The sequence below is a fragment of the Heliangelus exortis genome, chromosome 1 (genome assembly GCF_036169615.1).
Source record: "Heliangelus exortis chromosome 1, bHelExo1.hap1, whole genome shotgun sequence".
Classification (NCBI taxonomy): domain Eukaryota; kingdom Metazoa; phylum Chordata; class Aves; order Apodiformes; family Trochilidae; genus Heliangelus; species Heliangelus exortis.
Genome location: NC_092422.1, coordinates 76664619 through 76685200, shown reverse-complemented (window position 1 = coordinate 76685200; position 20582 = coordinate 76664619). Strand labels below are relative to the sequence as shown.

The 20582-nt window shown below is 37.1% G+C and overlaps 1 protein-coding gene across 10 annotated transcripts in view; it reads left to right on the top strand.

Annotated features, from left to right (window-relative positions):
• SH3KBP1 (SH3 domain containing kinase binding protein 1) overlaps positions 1 to 20582 on the top strand; it is a 221591-nt gene that overhangs the window by 99628 nt on the left and 101381 nt on the right. For 9 of the 10 annotated variants that reach the window (XM_071749422.1, XM_071749486.1, XM_071749412.1 and 6 more), the window contains 2 exons: positions 9599 to 9705; positions 19608 to 19731. In XM_071749422.1, the coding sequence (XP_071605523.1) occupies positions 9599 to 9705; positions 19608 to 19731 (231 nt within the window). Of the gene's footprint in view, positions 1 to 9598; positions 9706 to 19605; positions 19732 to 20193; positions 20312 to 20582 lie in introns of those variants that run through there. The other variant, XM_071749495.1, reaches the window with a different exon arrangement.

The window sequence follows — 20582 nt, the reverse complement described above, 5'->3', positions numbered from 1 at the left end:
CACTGTAGGCAATTTGATTTCTTATTGTTGATATGTGTTGTTGTTTTAGCCTTAATAATTGCAGTCAAGCAAATACCTTACATTCATAAACCCTTGATGTGCTTAGTAGTGGGATTTTGAGATATAAGGCAGTAATGGGGAAATTGATCATAATACAGCTTGGCTCTTTTGATTAAACATACTCTTGATAAACTACAGCTTTCTGAAGGTGTTAGAATCTTGTGTAAAAGGTAGAAGAGGGAAGACAAAAACATGATCTGTGTGTGGCATATTTTGAAAATTACACTATATTGAAGCACTAAATTGCTGGCATCCTGTTTACCATGAGCCATAATTCTTAATAACTCACTACTCAGTTTAATTTAATGAAAAGGGGTGCTTATAAATACCACAGAGGATTTTTTTGAACAGTGAGAGCAACCAAGAAAATATGAGGAAATTTCTGTTGCATTTAGAGTTTCTCACCACAAGCTAGAGATGCTGCAGAACTGATTAGATGCAGCTATTGTGAAACACTTACTTCTCCATCTGCAACATTTTCTGGGGTGATTTTTTTTCTGTCCCTGCACTGTGTATGTAAGCTGGTGACTTGCCCAAACAGATAATATTTTGGTTTGTTTATTTTTTTTCCATTTGTTGCTCAGTTTTGGAGGATACACATCTGATCTTCCTGATACAGAAATACCTGTCCTGTGCTCGTGGAGTCACCTATCCCATGTGGGTACTGGGGCACTGGTTATTTCTGAGGATGCTGTGGAACAGTGAGTTCAACTGCCATAGAGCTAATTGTGCCTGGGGCTTCAGAGGGCCAGCAGCACCAAGAATACTTTATTTCTTTGAACTTACCATATTTCTTTATTGCTCTTCTGAACATGTGTTCCTGGGCACTTCAGCAACCCTCAAATAACACACTGTAGCATTACATGCCCTTTAAAACAGCAGGGTCTTTTTTTATTATAGTATTGTTGCTATTGCAGGTGAGAAATAATAACAAACCTTAACAGAAGGAGTGCAATTGAGGGCTCCTCCCTGTGTGTTTTTCTTTTAGTAGAGCTAAAGGACAGGTAGTTGTATAACCTTGCATGCTGAGCTGGTGTATGTCAGAAGCCCAGTAGAGCTGCCCTGGAGCTGCCCTTGTTCTCTGCAAGGTTCTGGAAATGTCATGGCTTAATTGCCATGGGAGACACGTGTATGAGTGTTTCTGCCCAAGTGGCTCCTCATCTTGGTGTAAGTGTTGCAGAATCAGACCCATTACACCAAACTGGGGGAGTCATTTTCCCAGTTTATCAGATCATCTCCTAGCTTCACTTATTAGCTTCCTAGATTTTAGGAACACTGCTGGACAGGAATGTGAAGTGTATGCTCTGTCTGTGGATGTGTTAGTATTTTTTGTTTAACTTTGTTGCCATTGATGGCTTCAGAATGAATTTTTTAACTGTATTGATTTTCTTGGTTCAACAAGATTCTAGGTTAAAAATCTGACTGATGGTCCAAGAGTTTTGGTTTTTGTTCAGCATTCTGGATTCATTGTGTTCATTGTGAGATAGTTCTCATGAGTGCAACAACTAGGAAATTGGTGGCTGTATTTTTCACATCTCTCCGTAATTTCTTGAAGTATTTCTTCAATGTATGTTGTTACTGTTTGGAGTGAAAATTAAATCTTGACAATGTTTTTGTCCTAATAAGAGAGACCTACTTCAAACTGGTATAGGAGATGTCAGAGTAAGACCTTTAATGTAATGTCATTACAGAAATTGGAAAGCTGTCAAAAAGTACTGAAACTCTGGTAGCTAAAAATGAAGTAGCGCTGCTGTTGGCATTCCTTAAGAAAAATGCATAATTTTTCAGGTGTTCTGGAAAATTTATTTTTAGTTAAGTTGGACAGAAATCAGCTTAAAGACAGCAAGCTGGTAGAGTTAATATTTTTGTGAATTACTGTGCAAGAATCCATGTGGTTTGATCTAAATGCATTTATTTATAGACAGGGGAACAGTAAGATGAATATGTTCAGTGATTCCACAAATTAGAGCCATTTGCTTTCACTCACTGTATGATGTGAAGTTGCTATTGTGCATGTGCAATTTAAGCTGTGTGACTTATGTGATGGAGCTTAAGAGAAGTGGCAAAGATGCAAGAGCAATCCATGTTCAGTTTTGATTTATTCAAACACCTTCTGTGGAGATCAGTACAAAAAAAGCAGCAATCAACAGCTATGTCAAAATCTGGCTGAGGAGTTAGTATTTTGGGGTTATCCCATGACAAAATGAGACACATGCACTGAGAATACAAAGAGTAAAGGCATTTCATGTTCCATTTGAAAATCTTGTTCTTGTATTTTGAAACTTCATCTACTATCAAAGAAAGAATATTCCAAGTTTGTTTATCTCTTCTTTAGACAAGTAAATTTGTTGCCGCAGATATCTATCACCTCCAGTTTTTCTCAGAGCTCCTTATAAAGTAATTTTGTATGAATCCTTTGCTAGCCAGTATAGCAAATTCTTTCTGTAATATCTCCTTGCAAATTGTCTTCAGAATATGAGAAAAGAAACCAAATGTACAGGCAGGTGCAAGATCTTCTGTTGAGTAATAGAGGCCCCTTTATGTCTTTGAGCACTAATTGCATAAGGGCTGTTGGGGAACCCCAGTGCCCGGCAGTGGTAGTTACTGCTTGTGATAGTAAACTAAGTCACAAAGCTACTGATGACCAACTGGGGAAAGCCACCCTGTTGAAATATGCTTTGGCTTGCCCAGCATTAGTGAGGACAGAAACATTTGCTGTTCCTTGGAATGCACTACTTGTGAAAGACACTGGATGAGAGCAACAAATCCTTATTGAGAACAAAAGAATGGGTCATTTGGCAAAAGGTGATTTAAAGGCAGCATTTGCTGCTGGGGAATAGTTTTGCATCTCTAGAAGCAGGTGAGAAGCCGAGTGAGCTTGTCCAGTCTTTAGCAGGACTGCGTAGCTGCTTTTAAAGTATGGTCTAAAAAGCACTTAAAAGCCTTTGAAACCCTGTCACCAAGTTCAAACTTTCGTCTTGTAATTGAGTGTTTCATTTGCAATGATGATCCAAAATATAATTTACAATATGAATCTTAAAATATACAAGTTCAGAAGCAGTTGCTTTAATGAACTTACATATTTTCAGTTCTGTATGTGGCTGGGCTAAAATGTAATTTAATACTATATTTTAAACCTTTCCCCTAAAAATGGAGTACAAAACACACAGCCTCTATGGCAAGACCAAGTGGTCCTGACTGAATTCTTGATGTTATTCTTGCAGAAGTTTCTGCTCATTTTATCTGCGTTTTAAAAGTTTCAGGCTCAGAAAAAAAGCTTTGGTGTATGGTGAAACTGTGCAAGAGTGTTGTGAGTCTGTTTGCAGATCATTTCATAGCATTTCCTTCTGCTTTGGGTTAGGCCTAAATAATGATGTCAGCTTCCCTGGTATTTCAGTTGTCTGTCAGATGCACAAGCCTGGTTCCTACTGTGGCATACGGAAATGCTTCAGTTAATTAACAGTTTTCTCCTAAAAGCATATGAGCACTGGTACTACATTGCTGCTCTAAGTTGCTTCTGGTAATTACTGCTGTTATGTGAAAGTTCCATACACAAGAAAAGGCCTGAATATCACTGTATGTTTTTAACAGAAGGATGGATTGATTGGACAGTCTGAGGTTAGTGTTGTGACTCTGCACGTGTCTTAAAATGTGATGGTTTGACAGAAATGTGTCTTTCAGGTTTTCAGGTTCCTTACGGACAAATCTTGGTCATAAAATTCACAGCAGCAACCAGATGGCTGAAACCTGGAAGTGTTGCTGTGGAGTCTAGCAAGAGAAAAGCTTCTCCTCAGTACCAGAAGAACATATAGCAGTCTTGGAGTAACATATCACTAGCAGCAATGTTATATTGCATTGTAGCTCCATAATTCAGCTGCACACATCAAAGCACGGCATTTCACAGTTTGTCTGCTTGCAGGAAAACTCAGAAAAAACAACCCATTTGGAAGAGTTCTGGAACCACCTCAGATATTCCTTCTCTTCTCCTTGTTTCTCTTTTCCTTCTCCGGTATATTAATGTCACAAATTTAAAAAACAAAACAACAAACAAACAAAAAATCCAACCACAAGCTAAAAAAAAAACAAACAACCCACCAGTCTCCTTACTGCCCCTGAAAATATCCACAACCATCTTACTTCTGTTTTCTGCTAGACAGGGAACAAACAGACCTCAGCAGGGGTTTTTTGTCATCCATCCAAAAGCATTCAAGCTTTTAATAGCATGTAGGTGATGAGAGGGTTAGAATTGACATGTCACATCCCAGGTCAGAAAAATACTGCTGAAGTTCTTCAGGAAAAAAGGGAAATTGTAACTTAACAGTTCCAGTGCCTTTTATGCTTAGAATTGTGTCTCTACTAATGAGTGGATATAAGATGGTGGAATCCTTTTTTTGTAAAAGATAGTGAAAAAATCTGCATTAGAACTCAGTATGACCAAGACTGTCAAAAGTCTCTTAACATTGTCTTCATTGGACTTTCAAAAAAGCAAGTAAATAGGTCAACATTTTTAATGCTAAGTATCGGTTCACTTTTAATTGGATAACTTCTGTTTCTTAAAAGCTACTGAAGGTCATGGTTTTAAGAATGCTTCCCAGAAGTAAGCTTTTAGCTCAGCCTCTTTCTTAATATTGGCATTTTAATATACACAGTCTAATTCTTTATAACAAAAAAAAGTGGTAACCATCTAGATTAGCAGTCCAAAACGGCTGCACCTGGCCTGCATCAGTACCATTAAAATCAGCAATGTGCCAGCTAAAAGCCTGTAAGTCATCTCTTAGTTGTACAATAGTTGCCTTTTGTCTTTTCACAAATTAAATTTAGAACTGGTTTCTAGCTGAGTCATATCACAGCTGAGCTTGTCTAACCAGGAGACTGTGAACCGAATCAGTTCCCCCAAGCTACCAATATAGCTTTGAAAGCTCGAAGGATGGGAAGTGCAACTGAGACTGATGGACAGATGATGCCACATGCCAGGAAATCTGAAATAGAAGACAGAAGAATTTTCCTCCAACTTGCCCTTTTCTTCCTCATAGATCTCCCTTAAAGGACCTTCTTGCCAAGTGGTTTTACTACAGTCACTTTGCACCTACTTGAGACATGACCCAGGAGATCTCCGTTTCCTTATGTAGTTTACCTGAGTCTTCCCAGCAAGCCCTGGCAGAGGAAAGTCCATGGGTCTGCAGGAGATGCCAAGTACTTTGCTGTGTTTGAAATTATATAGGTGTGGGAGAAATGTCTTCAGGCTCAGCAAGCTGCAAACCTCGACTCAGTCCCCAGCCTAACCCACGTGATTTTCATAGCAACACTCTTTCCCTAGAAAACAGCAATAACAGAAATCCTGGAACAGTTGGGTTGGATTGTTTGTCTGGGTCTCAGTGATAGCAATACAACTCTTTTTAAAACAGCTCCAATTTTAAAATGGGGGGCAGGGGGACTGATTTTGAAGAATTGTCAGCTATTTAGGTATATACCTTTTGTCAGCAGGGAGACAGACAGACATTTGTTCGGTGGGTCTGTTCTCTGAAGGTTTTTATTGAATGTAGTTTTCTTACTCTATAGAATAGCTGTACTGGATTACAACACAGATTGCTGTACTTGTTCTCTTGTAGTGGGAAAAAAGAGGATTAGTAGATGAATGTTGGATCTTCTGTTGCTGATATTAACCCTGTGCTTTTCACTGTCAGGACAGGTTATGAAGGCATTGGCAACAGTGAAAAGTAGGATCTATGGAAACCACCAATTTGTTTACACAAATAAGCATCTGTTTCATGACAGAAATTTTAAGTTTCAAAAAAGTAGTTTATATTTGAAAATTCTGGTCCATTTTGGGATAGTTTACTTCCCAGCTACTCTCCTGCTGCACTTTTCATAAAATCCTGCAATGTCAGTTTGTGTCTTTTCCTGGGTTGGATGGCAGCATCTAAGTACCAGTGTGACTTCCTTGTGTAGCATTGCCTCAAGTTTTGGTTCCTCTTATAGGGGTAAGTGTTGAATAATGATGAGTTGTCCTTGCCTCTTTTTTGCCTTCATTGCTAATACCAGAGGAGTGTTTAAATATCTAAAAAACATTCTCCCTCTTGTATGTATGGCTGGAGGAAGCCCCTCTATGGTCTCCTGCAGTCACAGGCAGTCACACCCCTTTCTTAGAAGATGATCAGGCACCACTTGGAAATTAATCAGATTTGTGTCCCCACAGATTTTTTATTTTTCAGGTCTCTAAATGTATGTTAATTTGATGTTGAAGTCTTACCTATTCACAGGAGTAGAAAAAGTCACCTCCAGAAGGTCATTCATATGCTGTATTTTAGTTGTCTATTTTACAGTGACACTAAATACCTTCTGGAGGTATTAGGTTCTCTCTGTTCCCAAGAAACAGGCTTACATTTAATGTCCATCTTAGGGACAAGTACAGTGAGAGATAGGGGAATCCTAAGATAAAGCCCAAATGGAGCAAAAGCCTATAGTTAGCATTGCTAAGCTGGTTGTTCTGAGCAAAAGTTTTGGGGGATGATCCAAGAAGTTGTTAATGTCTCAGGGCAAAGGGAGCCTCACATGGGGTGAGCAGGAGCTGGCAATCAATAGCTGCAATTAGGGAGGCAGCCAGCATCTCTCTTTAGGTCCATCGTGACATGACAGCTTTCATAGTGCATGCAAAGTCCATTTTATTTTTTCCCTCACTACATCAGCAGACACTTTGTAGGGGTTCAGTGCCTTTGACACCACAGCCCTTACAGTGGACAGAGCTGAGTCAGGCATGCTCTGCAGCACAGTGGTTGAGGTCTTGGTGCCATCGCTCAGATTGCAGTTTGCTTTGCAGTCACTGGTTTGTTAGCCCCCTTTTACATACCCAGAAGACTCTTTGTAGCTGCTTTGTTTGTTTTAAGGACAACTGCACAAACTAGGCATTTTCTTCATCAAGTTACAGTCAAGAAAAAAATGCATTAGATTAGAAAGTATCTGCAGTCTTCATTGCAGATTTGCTGCCCTATATGGTTTAAAAGTAACTTTATATAAGTCAAATTACATTTAAAAGTCACGCTGTGCCATTTAGATCTCTGATGACTACATGGCAAAGCATAGACTATAAGAAATACACTGCAATAAGTGGCAATATTAGCAAAAAGGGAAGTAGTGAGAGGAGGCCATGTTTCTGTCTAAACTGCTTGTCAGTTGTCCCAGGTGGTCAGAGTTTTTCTTCACTAACAGTGTTGGTATATGCACAGCTTGGTTACTCTGACTACTTTTCCCCATCAGCTCTGTATCCTTAAGGAAACTCACACTGCTATGTAACCCAAATTGTTGTGGTGGAAGAAAAACCAGATACTCCTTGGCTGTAGAGCTCTTCACAAAATTCATGCTCTGCTCCAAACACTGGCACACACATAGGGTCCAGTGTCACCTTAATACCATTCACTGCTGGTTTTTATCCTGTATTAGACCAGACTGAGGAACTAGTTGGAACATGAGTGTAACAAGAGTGTTTGTCTCTTCTTGACTTTCTACTCTCCACTTAGGTACTTATTTAGGGAAATATTTGGGAGGAGAGGGAGAGCAGTGAGGTAACCATGATACTAGAGGAGATAAATGATGGCTTCTGCCAAATTTTCTGTGCAGTAATAAAAAAACTGGGGGGAAGGATTCATACAGTTCTATAATTAACACCTAGGACTGTTTTTATTTCTTACTCATTTAGTGATCTCAAAAATATTCTCCAAGAGTCACACAATATTGGTTATTAAATAGGGTGGCAACTGACATCTGTCATATCAAGCAACATCAGTACATCAGTTGCTACATGATGTTAAAAATCATAGCGGGAATGTTATCTTTAGGAAAAATAACCAACATTTTTTTGCACAATGAAAGAAGGAATGAAAGCAAGATATTTATTATATTTAAGTTATTTTGTATGCAGCTGCATAAATTTGCCAGTTTAGGACTACTATATGGCAAAGAATGAACAGTCATCTGTAGGTGGAAAAAAAAGACAACTTGAGTGAGTTTTGTTACATTTCATTAAGGTGTTGATTTTAACATTCAGAAAGCTGACACTCACTTAGGACTGCAGTGGCTGTGAAAAATGTTGTCAGAAAATCAAATTCAATAGCTTCTATTTTCTTTCTCTGGTTTCAATTAATAGATTAGAAAAAAAAAGTTTTGTAACTTTTTTATTAGTGTTTGCCTTAGGGTGGGTTTATCAAGAAATGTTGATGGGGAAGTAATAGGCTGACTGTAAGATCCATTTCTTTAATTGAATGGCAGATTAAAGCCAGTCTTGGACAGTGGTTACAGAACTTATTTTGGTGTGTATTGAACAAAGTTAAATTAAGTGAAATAGCATGAGAGAAAGTGCAATTATATGTTTGTATGTATTAACGTATATAAATAATATGAAATAGTATGATTTATATATTGCATAGCATCTAGAGAAGAGGAAGTAATTAGTAAATACTGTGTTTTGAATTATTTCTCTCTTCCTACTTTGTCTTCTTCCACATTCCAACGTGGTCACAATTCATGTCAGTAAGTTATTCAGCTACTGAGGCTGAGCAGCAAGCTTTGGCAATTTAATTTAGGGAAGTTCTCTCATCTGCTTTGCTACACATCATACAACTATGTGTATCTGTAAGCCAATAAATCTGGCAAACAAAGCTCTGGAAGTGAACCTTTTAATTTATCTGCTCGTTTTAAAACTGTGATGGCAGAAGGGTCAGCTAAGGGATCTTGAATTCAACCCTTTCTCCAGTCATACATTGAAAGATGCTCCCTCATACCAGCTTTTTATGGGAATCTGGACATCCAAGACAAAGCGAAAGATGGCTGGTAACAGGATTTCCAGTAGCTGGTTGATTATCAAAATTAACCAATATTTCCCCTGTTAACCCAATGACACTTGCAGCTTTGGGGATCCTTTGGAATGTGTTTTTCTTCTCTTTTCTTTAATCTGATATTAGAGCATAAATATACACCTTACAAATGTTTACGTATATATACATATACATACAGGTTTATCTGTATATACATATATAGGTAAAATAATATATATTTAAAAAGATTAGTGAGATATTTGTACACTGCTATTAAGAATTATGGAGAAAAAGATGCAGGACAGTTGATTTGCCTACACCATGTGTATAGACCATTAGCCTAGAAGAGAAATTGTAGCCAGTACACCTGGAGAGATCCTCTGGGTAAAGTTTGTCCATTCTGGGACTAGGAAGCACGATTTATTAGTTAACTTTTTAAATACTATTATTGAAAGGAAAAATTCTCCACAATTTATTTTCATTCATTAATTTTGAATTCTAAAAATAGCTGAAAGAAATATTATGCACCAGAAATAATTTCTCCACCCTCTTTTTGGAAATTAATTTTAAGTAGATATACAAAGCACAGATATAAAAATATACACAAATTCAGATTCTTTTGATAGTGCAGAAAGAATAAGATTTCATCTTTGATCATTTTCTCTGGCTTGTATTTGACATGGAATTCTGTTTTAATTTTACAATTCCCCTTTTTCCTTCATTTCCACCAGGAGAGAGAAACAGAAGAAGAAGATGTCAGGTGGCTTTCAGTTATATGCCTCAAAATGAAGATGAACTGGAATTAAAAGTTGGTGACATCATTGAAGTTGTGGGAGAGGTGAGCAAATCTTTAATGGGATATATAAAAAAACGCAGTTCTGACGTATCTGGTGTATGTTAAGCTCTTAGATACCTTGTGTTTCAAGAAATAATTTAAACCAGATATTTTCTATTCTCTGGCATACTGATGTGTCTGGTCTGGATTACTGTTGGAGGTGAGGGGACATGGTTGTTTGCTTACGGATTTCATAAAGTTTTTATTCCCTGTAGCACTTCTGCTGGTTTTACTCAATCACTTGACGCTTCTTAGTTCTGTTAAAGAAAAAAGCTCAAAGTTTGTGCTACAGGGCTATAGAGTTCGTATCTCTGAAGAACCAAGATTATGGCAGAGAAAGCTTTTCCCAGTTATGGTAAGCCAGCCACAGGGAAGAATTATCTTTATAGAGTTAAAAACATGTAAAAAGTTTATTTGAAGCCCTCTAGAGCCAGGACATTCACCTTTTGTCATCTTTGCCTGCAAATTTTAACAATTTCAGTTTTAGTCATAAAAACACCAACAAATCACGAAAAAAACCCAACCACACAAAAAACCCCAAACCCAAAAACAAATTTAAAGAAAACCAAACCCACAATTTTTTTAGAGACTCAAGATGTAATTCTTTTGGGTGGAAATGGATGTGGAAAATGAAGGCACATCTTCAAAGGACTGGGAAAAAATTACAAACGCTTGGACAGGAATGCTGCTCACTCCCAGTACTTTCACTTTTGTTTCATTAAAGATTTCAGAATCTTTAGAATCTTCTTGAGCTTAATTGCATGAAGGACCAAGAGTAAAAATGCTCACATGAATCCTTGAAATAGTATACATTTAAGCTCATTTAGTGTTTATTTACTTAGCTTTACAAAAATCTAAGACATTAGTCTGCTTAAGCAGCCAATAAAAGGTGTTTTACAGTTTATGTAATTTGTTTGTAGGATTTTTTCCCCTGTAACTCAGCAGCTAGTCGACATTTACTTTCTTGTCAAGGATATATTAGTTTTCACTTTCCTTCATCTGTCACTTATGAAATCTGTTCTAGAATATAAATTCGACTGCAATCTACACAACATCCAACATTTTCTTAGGAGATTGAATTCTCACATACAAATGTAGGAGGCTTAGTGATCACAGCTTGTCCCTTAACCTAGCTGTGCTCTCCAACTCTGCACATTGTTCTTTCTGGAGTCAGATGAGATGTGTCACTTCACTGACCTTATCCTGTTTGTGAGCAGAATTGTAATGGGGGATGTTATTTAAGAGCATACTTTAAAGATAATGTAAACCAAATATTATAATGAGGTTCACATGAACTGTTTTCATTGTGCAAATTGGAGTATAGTTGACCTCACATGGCCACATAAATATCTTCCATCAGTTGTCTTATTTAAAACTGAGTTTGCATCTTTCAAGAGTAAAGCAATGGAATAAAATCCCTTCCTAGAATCCAGCCAACAAATTAACTCTACCAAATTTATTGTATGATTAAATAATTTTGGTGAGACACCAGACTTCTCTTATGAAACGAGTCTCTCGCCTCCTTATAAATTTGAACAGCTTAATTTAAAATAACAGATTTATTTAAATCCAAGTGAGACAGAAAATGTTTGCATTAAAATGGAAAGATGTAGAACTATGAAAGAAAATATACCTCTACTTGCACGTGTGTGCTTATATTTAAGGCCATGTTTTTTGAAACCCACTTGAATTGCTTATTACAGACTTCATAGTCTTTAACTCATAATTGTACCTTGAATTGCTGCTGTTCAGGAAAGCATTGACAACTTGCTGATTCCAAGATTTAGGAAATTATATTGTCTGGGATGCTTTTTGATTTGGTAGTCCTAAAAATGTTGTATGGTAATTAGTTTTAGTGAAGGGTGGAAGAGGGTTGCTTATGGCTAACTTTAACTGGTGGCTGTAAGTAAATGCTGACACATGAGGCTGTGCCCACTTTGACCTTGTGAAGTATCCTGTTCTGTCAGCTACTGAAACATAAGATCTCCCTCAGGCATCATCTGATGCATTCATGCAATCCAGACATTGTCTGACTCTTCTCGATGCAACTAGATCAGCTGGTACAAGAGGGAAAACCAAAGAATTTAGAGAAAATAATTTCAGCATCTTGGGAAGTGTTCTCGTGTGACCTTTGTTTTCCATCATGGTTGATACCAACCCATTGATATTGAAGATCTTCTGTTGTTACTTCCTCTTTTGCCCTTTCTATATAGCAGTGTTAATTCCTTGGAAAATTAGGGCAGACTTTTTATTTTGAAACAGGAACTTTATTTGATGTAGAAAGCTGCACCAGCCAATGTACTGATTTCATTCTTTACCCTTCTTCTTGTAGGCAATGGTGCATTGAGAGTCATTGCATTGAAATAGGATTCACCGTGTTTTTCATTATATGATACTCATTATAAACTAAAAGTGTTTGATGTGAAGGACTTATTATTTTAAAAATGTTTTCCTCAGTTGTGAAAATTGAGATTTTTTTTCCAAGCATCAAATTCATGCTGTGTTATTGTACAAAAACAAACAAAAAAAACCCCACAAAAAGCCCAAAAAGCCCAACAGAGCAAGAAGCCCTCCCGCAAAATTTGGGGCAATTCTTGCAAAATATCAGAGTTCTTTGTCATTACTCGGTACAAAACTGGATGATAGCATCTTCACCATTATTTACAATGATCCAGTGGGTAATTGGAACATTAATGGTCATTCACTTTTCATTTTCAGTTGCCCCTTTCTCTTACCCCGTTTTTTTATTAATGAGTAGAAAGTTTCAGATTCCCACAGGTAGGATTTAATGTATCCTCTTAAGAAAATTGCATCAGTTGAGCTAATGTGGTTTTAAACTGACTTGGATTTATACTTCGTGCATTTCTTGTTTATTGAGAATAAATTCATTCCTGACTGATTTATGGAAAACTGAAATGGATATTGATTAGATCAAAATAGTGTATATGTATCGTTAAGTGTGTATTTAGGAAAGAAAAATTGTTTAAAAGATCCCTTATAGTTGGCAAAAGCAATGTGGGTTTTGAGATGCTAGGCTTTTCATCAGATAAATATCCTGTATATGGGCTGAAATCACAGTTCCTTCTTATATGTTCTAAATAGTTAGAAATTAATTACAATAATATCAGACATTCATCACAATAGATAAAAATGCTTGTTGTTAAACCAGAGGTTTCCGTAAGTACAGAGACACTGATACCTGTGAGACATTAATTAACAGGCTTAAATTAAAAGTACATTTGAAACTAACAAGAGAATCATTTTTATCGTTGTTTATGTTCATGTTTCATGATTGATAGCTTTTTGCTTGTCATTTTCCTAGCTCATTAGCTGTAACTCCTAATTACAGTTGTCCCAAAATACAATTGTAACTAATTGTCTTATTAAATGCAGATATCTGAATTCCAATTATGTTTTACACTTAGACTTTCTTGGGATGCCAGGCAATTAAACTGTAGCAACAGAATAAGGGCATTTTACCTGTCATTTAATGATGCTGCTTCCACCTTCACTTGGGATTATTCTGTCAGTGTTCTGCAATGTGTCCTCATCTTGCTGAGAAGTCAGCTTTTAGGCAGTGTGTAGAGCATGGAGTTCATCTCACAGCTAAGTTTTTGAGAGATAGGCTCTGATATCACCAAGCCTTGTTCTTTGGCTTTTAGTTAACATTGCCATATATTTCAAGATCAAATCCTGTAAGTAACTCTTGAAATTATAAACATGCAGGCTGAATTTTTAAAATTATGGTGCCTCTTTAGGGTAGGGTTGGTAGGGTTTTTTTGTTGTTGCTGCTATGAGATAGTGGTTCAACTCCTTTCCGAGGACACGGTAAACACTGGGGATTCAGCTTGACTTTCCTTACAGTAACTTATCTTGACAGCTCTAGAGTTGGAAGGGGAATATTTAATAGTGGCAAGGGGATGGTTTGTGCCACAAGTAGAGAACCGTGTGCTACTGCAAGAAAACAGTTGAGAATTCATGCTCGGTTTCTGTGTCCCTAGGTTACTTTTCTTTGAAATTCTGTGATGTTTTTCCTGATCCTCTTCCAACAAGTGGTTCACAAGGACTTACTTGACTACTGCTTGTTTGGTTAGTTCTTGTGGTAGGTTTGGTGTTTTTTTTTGGTGTAAATAAGAGCGCAAATACCTCTGTGTTTATAGGGTCATTCTAATTCTACATGTCTGCTTTCCCTGTCCATCAGCTTCTTACTTAGAAGATGATGTTTAAAAAAAACAACAAAGCCCCAGATCATAAATAACAAATGAAAAAAAATCCCAAAGCGTATTTTGACATTGTAAAATAAAGAACTCTGAAGCTGAAAAGATCCCCTATTACAAGATTCTTGTGCAGTTTTTTAATTCTCTTCTGCACCAGAGGTAGCACACAGCTTCCAGATGTGCAGTAGCAGAAGCCCAGGGGTAATTGGTTACTCACGAGTATGACCCTCTGAATGCACTCCCAGAATAACCCTTCAAGTGGCATTGGAATCATCTTCTGTTGAGGTCCTGTTTCCAAAATTTCTTTTCCCATGGGCACTGAATAGGACTTGTTTATTTTGCCTCTTGGGAATATATGTTTTTTAATTCCTTTCAATTACTTTTGCGATTACTTTTGTCCTTCAAGCTTAAGATCTGCCATTAGAATTTATATAAAAAGGAGGTTTTTCTGTTGATCTTTGTGCTTAGGTCTAAGTTAAAGAAAATTTGTTGACCTTGGGCTTCACTCCTTCCTGTTGCCAACCTTTGGCATTGCTTTTATCCCTAGGACTGTGTTTAAGTTTGAACAGCTTAGAAAGACTGTTGTGATCCAGGGGGATTTGCTTCCACCTGAAACCTTTTCTGACTCAAAACCTTGGTTAGCACCAGCTGAGCTGTAAGTACTCTTGTCAGCCTAATAGGCAAATCTACAGCTTGTGGAAGTGCTTGTGGAACAGGTGGATACAGGAGTTTATTGGAAATACACTTTAAGTCAGTGACTCTAAAAAACTGAACACTTCATTAATTTGACACCTTTAGCCTATTAATTATATGGTAAGGTATAACAAGCTGCTGTGGCAGTCCTAGGTATTCTGGCAAGCACCTACTGGATAGTTCACTTTGGTATTTGCTGCCCGTTTTGGATACCCCATCCTGGGGTTGCAGGGGTGCTGGCCCCTTCCCTCAAAGGAAACTGCTGCTAGGCTTACAGCAACAGCACTCTAGGTCAGGCTGATGCTCCCTCTGATGCTTCTTTCCTTAAAAGGGGATGTTCCAGATTGTATTAGCATGAAAAGAAAATCTCAAGAAAATTTTTAAGTATTTTTCCCTCTCTTTTGGGAAGATCTCCTAGTTACCTACTAAAACAGTTTTGTTTTCTTTGGTTGCTTTACAGTTACAGAATAAAACTGCATTCACTGTTTGATATACGTTTGTCTGAAGGGTTGAACTACTGTAATATGTTTTTTTCTTTTTTTTTCTTTTTTTTTTTCCCCTGCACTTTAATTATGGAAATAGGCTGATTTCAAGAAATTTTTGTTGATCGCTAAGGAACTTAATGTTCTAACATTTGCATATTCATTTGAGGACTTCTTGATTGTGTCTCTGAATGTCTTACCTATATTATTCTCTCTGTTAGTTTCCTGTCTGTCTACTTCTATAGTATCTATTCTAAGCAATTCATTATTCTTTCTTATTTATGTTAGTATTTGTAATTAAAACTATTATAACCTCTTACTGTCTTTCTAGTCTGGGTTGTTACTGTGTGTTGGGATCTCACAATTTGATTGAACACTCACTTTCAAACAAAGTAAACCACTCTATTTTGAATTATTTGCATCTGTGTTTGGTTTATAGCTTCCAAAAAATTCATTTATATGAAAAGGGCGTTACTGATTGAGCAATGCAATTAAAAGCAAAAGTATTCTCTTAAATAAAAAATATTCTCTTGACTGAAAATGTAAAAAACCAAAACCAGCAAAGCTCAATATTGGAAGAACATTTGAATATTGCATAATTATTAGCTAGATTAAATTTCCCTGTAAACCCCAAAGGCAAGGCTTCTTAATGGGATGCATTTCTCTAAAGATGATGCACCATTCTCTGCAGATACTGTAGTTCATATTATCTCATTCAGTCACATCCAGGCATTGGACTGCATACAGCTGTCTGCTATTCCTGCCCCACTCCTGGCACTGACTGAGTTGCAGTTGGGTGCATTTGCTGCTACCTCCCTGAATATAAAAGTTGGAGTAATGAAGTATCTCCAGTCAGTTTGTCATATGTTGTTGCTCTTCAAATGGAGTGTTACAGCAGTACTGGCAGCCTAGGTGGCTGGGCAAAATGAGGGCGTGCTAAGCCTCTCTGAAAGACAGGGAACATATGTAACACACTGAAAAACACATCTTGAAAATACCTCTAGCTTTAGACACATTTGGCATACTGGAAGGATTTTTATTCTAACTTAAAAACTAAAAACTTCACTTTCAGGCAGAATGTAAAAAAACTGATGTGTAAATTATTACGAATAAAATAGTAGAACTTGTCTCATATAGGGACCCAGACTACTGAACAAAATCCTCCTCTTTTGGTTTGTTTGGTTCAGCACATAAATTCTGCTCATGAATCAGGACCTAGGTGTATAAATCGTAAAAGGACTCTGTTATAGTAGTACAGTAACAAATTCTATTGAATGCCATCTCCAGATGGATTACTTCTATGAATAATGGATTTTTATTTCTAAGGTCTTATTAGCTAGGGATTACTGCGACATTTCAAACCATATGGCGATGGATTGCCCTAATTTGCAATAGCTAAATCCTGGGGGTATTTTTCTGTCTTTGTTATTGTATGGATTAATCTCTAGCTGGTGTGTTTAGAAGCTTAAAAGTATGTAGCATGTAGCTATAGTCTTTAAAAATACTTAAAGCCTTTAATGCCTTTGATGAAAATTTTCCTATTAAGTTTCCTATTGACCTGAACCTCTGGTGTGTTATCATTCTGTATTTTCCTGTGGAAAAAAATCTGGGTTTTGCTTTAGATTTTTCTGAATTCGTAAAATTATTGGATATGACATGGTATTTTCAGATAAATTGTTCTTGTATCAGCTGGAAAACATGTAAGAAGCTAACTAATGCTGCCAGTGTTTTCCTATTCAATTGAAATTTGCCTGTTAGAGATCTTTATAGGTGTATCTCTTCTTTACATGTTCATAGAGATCCATAAATATAAACATGCCACATAAAGAGTGCTAATATTAACTTTTAAGAAAACTGTGAAGTTTTACACTCAAAGAGGTAAGCAGGAGAAAATTATTTAAGGTAAAGATGAAACTGAGTGGTACTGGTCACCTATTTTCTGTCAAGTAATTCTCAGCATCTTGTAAAGCAGGGATCTTAGGAACTGTGTAATTACCCTGTCGTTAATCTTCTGGTCAATCAGCTAATGCAGTTATGGTTTAATTTTTAGCTCTAATCAATAGAACCCATCTGGGAATAGTGCATTAGAAAAATTGAAGTATTTTATAGCTCAAAGTGTCTTAGCCATGTTGTGTATTTTCTTTATATAGGGACATAACATACAGGTATTTGAGATGTGATTTGTAGGGTCTGCTCAGTTTTGTGGATCATGCAGCTTCAGTTTTCTATATAGATTTTAATTTGTAAGAAGAGAACAAAAGCAAATGTTACCTTATGTTACTTTAAAACTATCACATGAAAAGCCTGCACCCCACTCCAGTCATCAAGTGATTTGTATGTATTGTATTCTTTGAAGCAGCAGAAAGATAACAGATGTATTCCCAAAGTTGTGATTGACCTCACTGATACTACTGATGCATTTAAAGAGAAATTCTAAAATTATGTCATGAAGAGATACTGAGATTAAGTGAAAGGAGCTGTACTGGTATGAACAAAACTAAATTAACAAAAATTGAACAAAAACTTGAACAAAACTTCAAATTAAAACAAAAAATCAACTGAGGACAAAAGATGTGCTATAAAGGATGAAGATGGAGGGAAAGCATGGGAAACACTCATGGAATAGCAACAGTTTGCTTTGTAGTGGAATTGTACTAAATTTAAAGAACTTCAACTATTCCTCTATAGTTGGAGGAAATGCTTGTGTTATGTAATTGAACGTGTTAAATAACAGTTTTGTTTTCTAAGATGCTGAGGTCTTCACAGATAAGTGATGCAAAAGAGGCCTTTTTTCTGTAACAACTAACTAGTGCCATTTAAGATGGTGGGTTGTTTTTTAAACAACAAATTTGAACACCCTTAAATTGTGAAGTTACCTTCCTATTTTAATCATTTTGGTTGTGGGAGTAGGAAAGGTCAAACATTTTTGGAGACTAATGTGTCACAGACTGACACTGTCCTCCCCTATTATATTTTTTTGGTGAATGGACGTTGCTTGACAGATGAAAAATATTTCTCTGTCAAGAGTGTGTTTAGCTGATGCATATAATAAGTCATTTCTGGCTGTCCCATTATAACCTAAAGGCATCTGGTTTCTAGAGGGCTGTCATTTCTCTGTCTGACACTGCCATTCAATCCTGAATGGGTTTTACAGTAGGATCTTGACATTTTTAAGTGATATTTTCTCTTGAGATTGAGCTCGGAGGTGTCTGACCAAATCAGTATTATGGATTTCAGTAGCTATTTGTAAATCTAGTGTCAAGTATGCATTTGTACTGTTCTTTGTTGTCCAAAGAGTTCTTACATTACCACATTAATGAAGTAGCAACATTCTTAATTTTTAAAATAGAGAATGCCTGATTTTGATAAGGAAGGCAGGAAGACTTACATCATTTAGATTAAGATACCTAGTTTAGATTCTTTGCATAGCCCTTTTTCATGCATTTCTCTTTCACTTTTCACCACTTAAGGAATAATCTCTAAATTACATACAACAAGATGTTCATGAATAGGAGTACAGAGTGCACTGAAAATTTATTGATTGAACTTATGTCCATAAAAATTGAAATGTGGAGACACTGTGTGCTCTCTAGTTGTTCTTTTTTCCTTTTGTTTAATGCTTGTCCATTCTTACGACTGCTGTCAGCACTTCAGACATTTACAGATGGGTGCATGCATCTTTCTTGTTTTTATTTTGAAAAAGAAAGAGAAAAAAAAAAAAGAGAGAGAGAGAGGTTCTGGCTTGCAGTTCTTTATTCCTTAAATTAATACAAACTGTTCAAAATTATCCATGAGCCATCAGTGTGCCCTTTGCCAGGAAGGAAAATGGAATCCTAGGTTGCATGAAGAAGAGTATGGCCAGTAGATCTCTACTCTGCCCTGGTGAGGTGGCTGCTGGAATACTGCATCCAGTTCTGGGCTTCCCAGTTCAAGAGGGACAGGAGACTACTGGCAGAAGTCCGGTGAAGGGCAACAAAGATGACTGGCAGATTGAAGCATCTCTCTTACAAGGAAAGTCTTGAGAGAGCTGGAACTCTTTAGCCTGGAGAAGAGAAGGCTGAGGGGAGACCTTATCGGTGTTTAGAATTATCTAAAGGGTGGGTACAGGGAAGATGGAGCTGGACTCTTCTCAGTGGTTTCCACTGACAGGACCAGGGACAATGGGCACAATCTGGAGCATAGGAAGTTCCACTGAAAAATAAAAAAAACTTCTTCACTGTGAGGGTGACAAGGCACTGGAACAGGCTGGCCAGGGGGGTTGCAGATTCCATAGAAATGGAAATATTCAAAACCTGCCTGGATTCAGTCCTGTGTAATGTGCTCTGGGTGATCCTGCTTTAGTGGGGAGTTGGACTAGAAGATCTCTAGAGGTCCCTTCCAACTCTTGTAAATCTCTCATTCTGTGAAAATAATTGCTATCGTTGTTACTGAAAATCACATATACAATGTAATTCTGTAAAGTGTTGCATATGTTAAACCTTTTTTTTGTTGGATTGTTTTTTTCTTGATGCAGGTAGAAGAGGGCTGGTGGGAAGGTATTCTCAATGGAAAGACTGGCATGTTTCCTTCCAACTTCATTAAGGAATTGTCTGATTCTGATGATGTTGGAATAGCCCAGGAAGAGCAAGTAAAGTCAAGTAAGGAAGAAAATATTACTGATGTTTTGTATGTATGTCTATATCTTTACCCACTAACACATTGGTAGGGTAATGCATTTGTATCTCTTGCTTGGAAGAGTTTTTGAATGCCATGTTCTTAATTTATGCTGTGAAGGGGTAGGATGATGATGTATTTACTTAAAAAGCTACTTGAGTTTTCATACTGGCATTGCTCCCTGAGCTAAGACTTGTTGAGCTGCAGCAGACCAAGAACAGAGAAGGCAATGATGATTCCTGGATTTATATTTCAAAATAAAATTACAATTTTTTTTTTTTTTTTTGGTCTTAAGATGTGGAAACTGAGCAAAGTAACCAAACATCTACCAAGTGGCTGTGCTTATTTAAACAAGGGATTAAAGTGCCATGCCTTCTATAGTGACTCCAGTAGATGTAAGGATTCATAATTATTGGTGTGGGACGTGCGGCACTTTTTCCCTCCAGGTGCTGAGCATGTTACTATCACCTCCGCCACCCACTGCCCCAGCAGCCAAAGGGAAAAAGGCCAGAACTGGGACATGGACTTTGTTCTCTCATTTACAGTGGGCCAGTACTGCTGCAGGTGAAAAGCATGTTTGGTAACTAAGTTTGCAATAGTATAAGCATGGTAGTGAGTTGTCCTATTTTTATAACTTCCCATGGAGAGTGACCTCAACCAAATGTATGTTGTGATATGAAATAGACAAGTGTTGGTCTTCACATTTTTTCTGTTCTTCAAACAGATATATTTGTTATTTCCTCATTTAGTCATCAATTCTGAATCTTTAGTGAAAAGGAAAAAAGTCAACCATATTTGCATATTTCAGCCTAATTGCCCAGTACCTGCCAAAGTC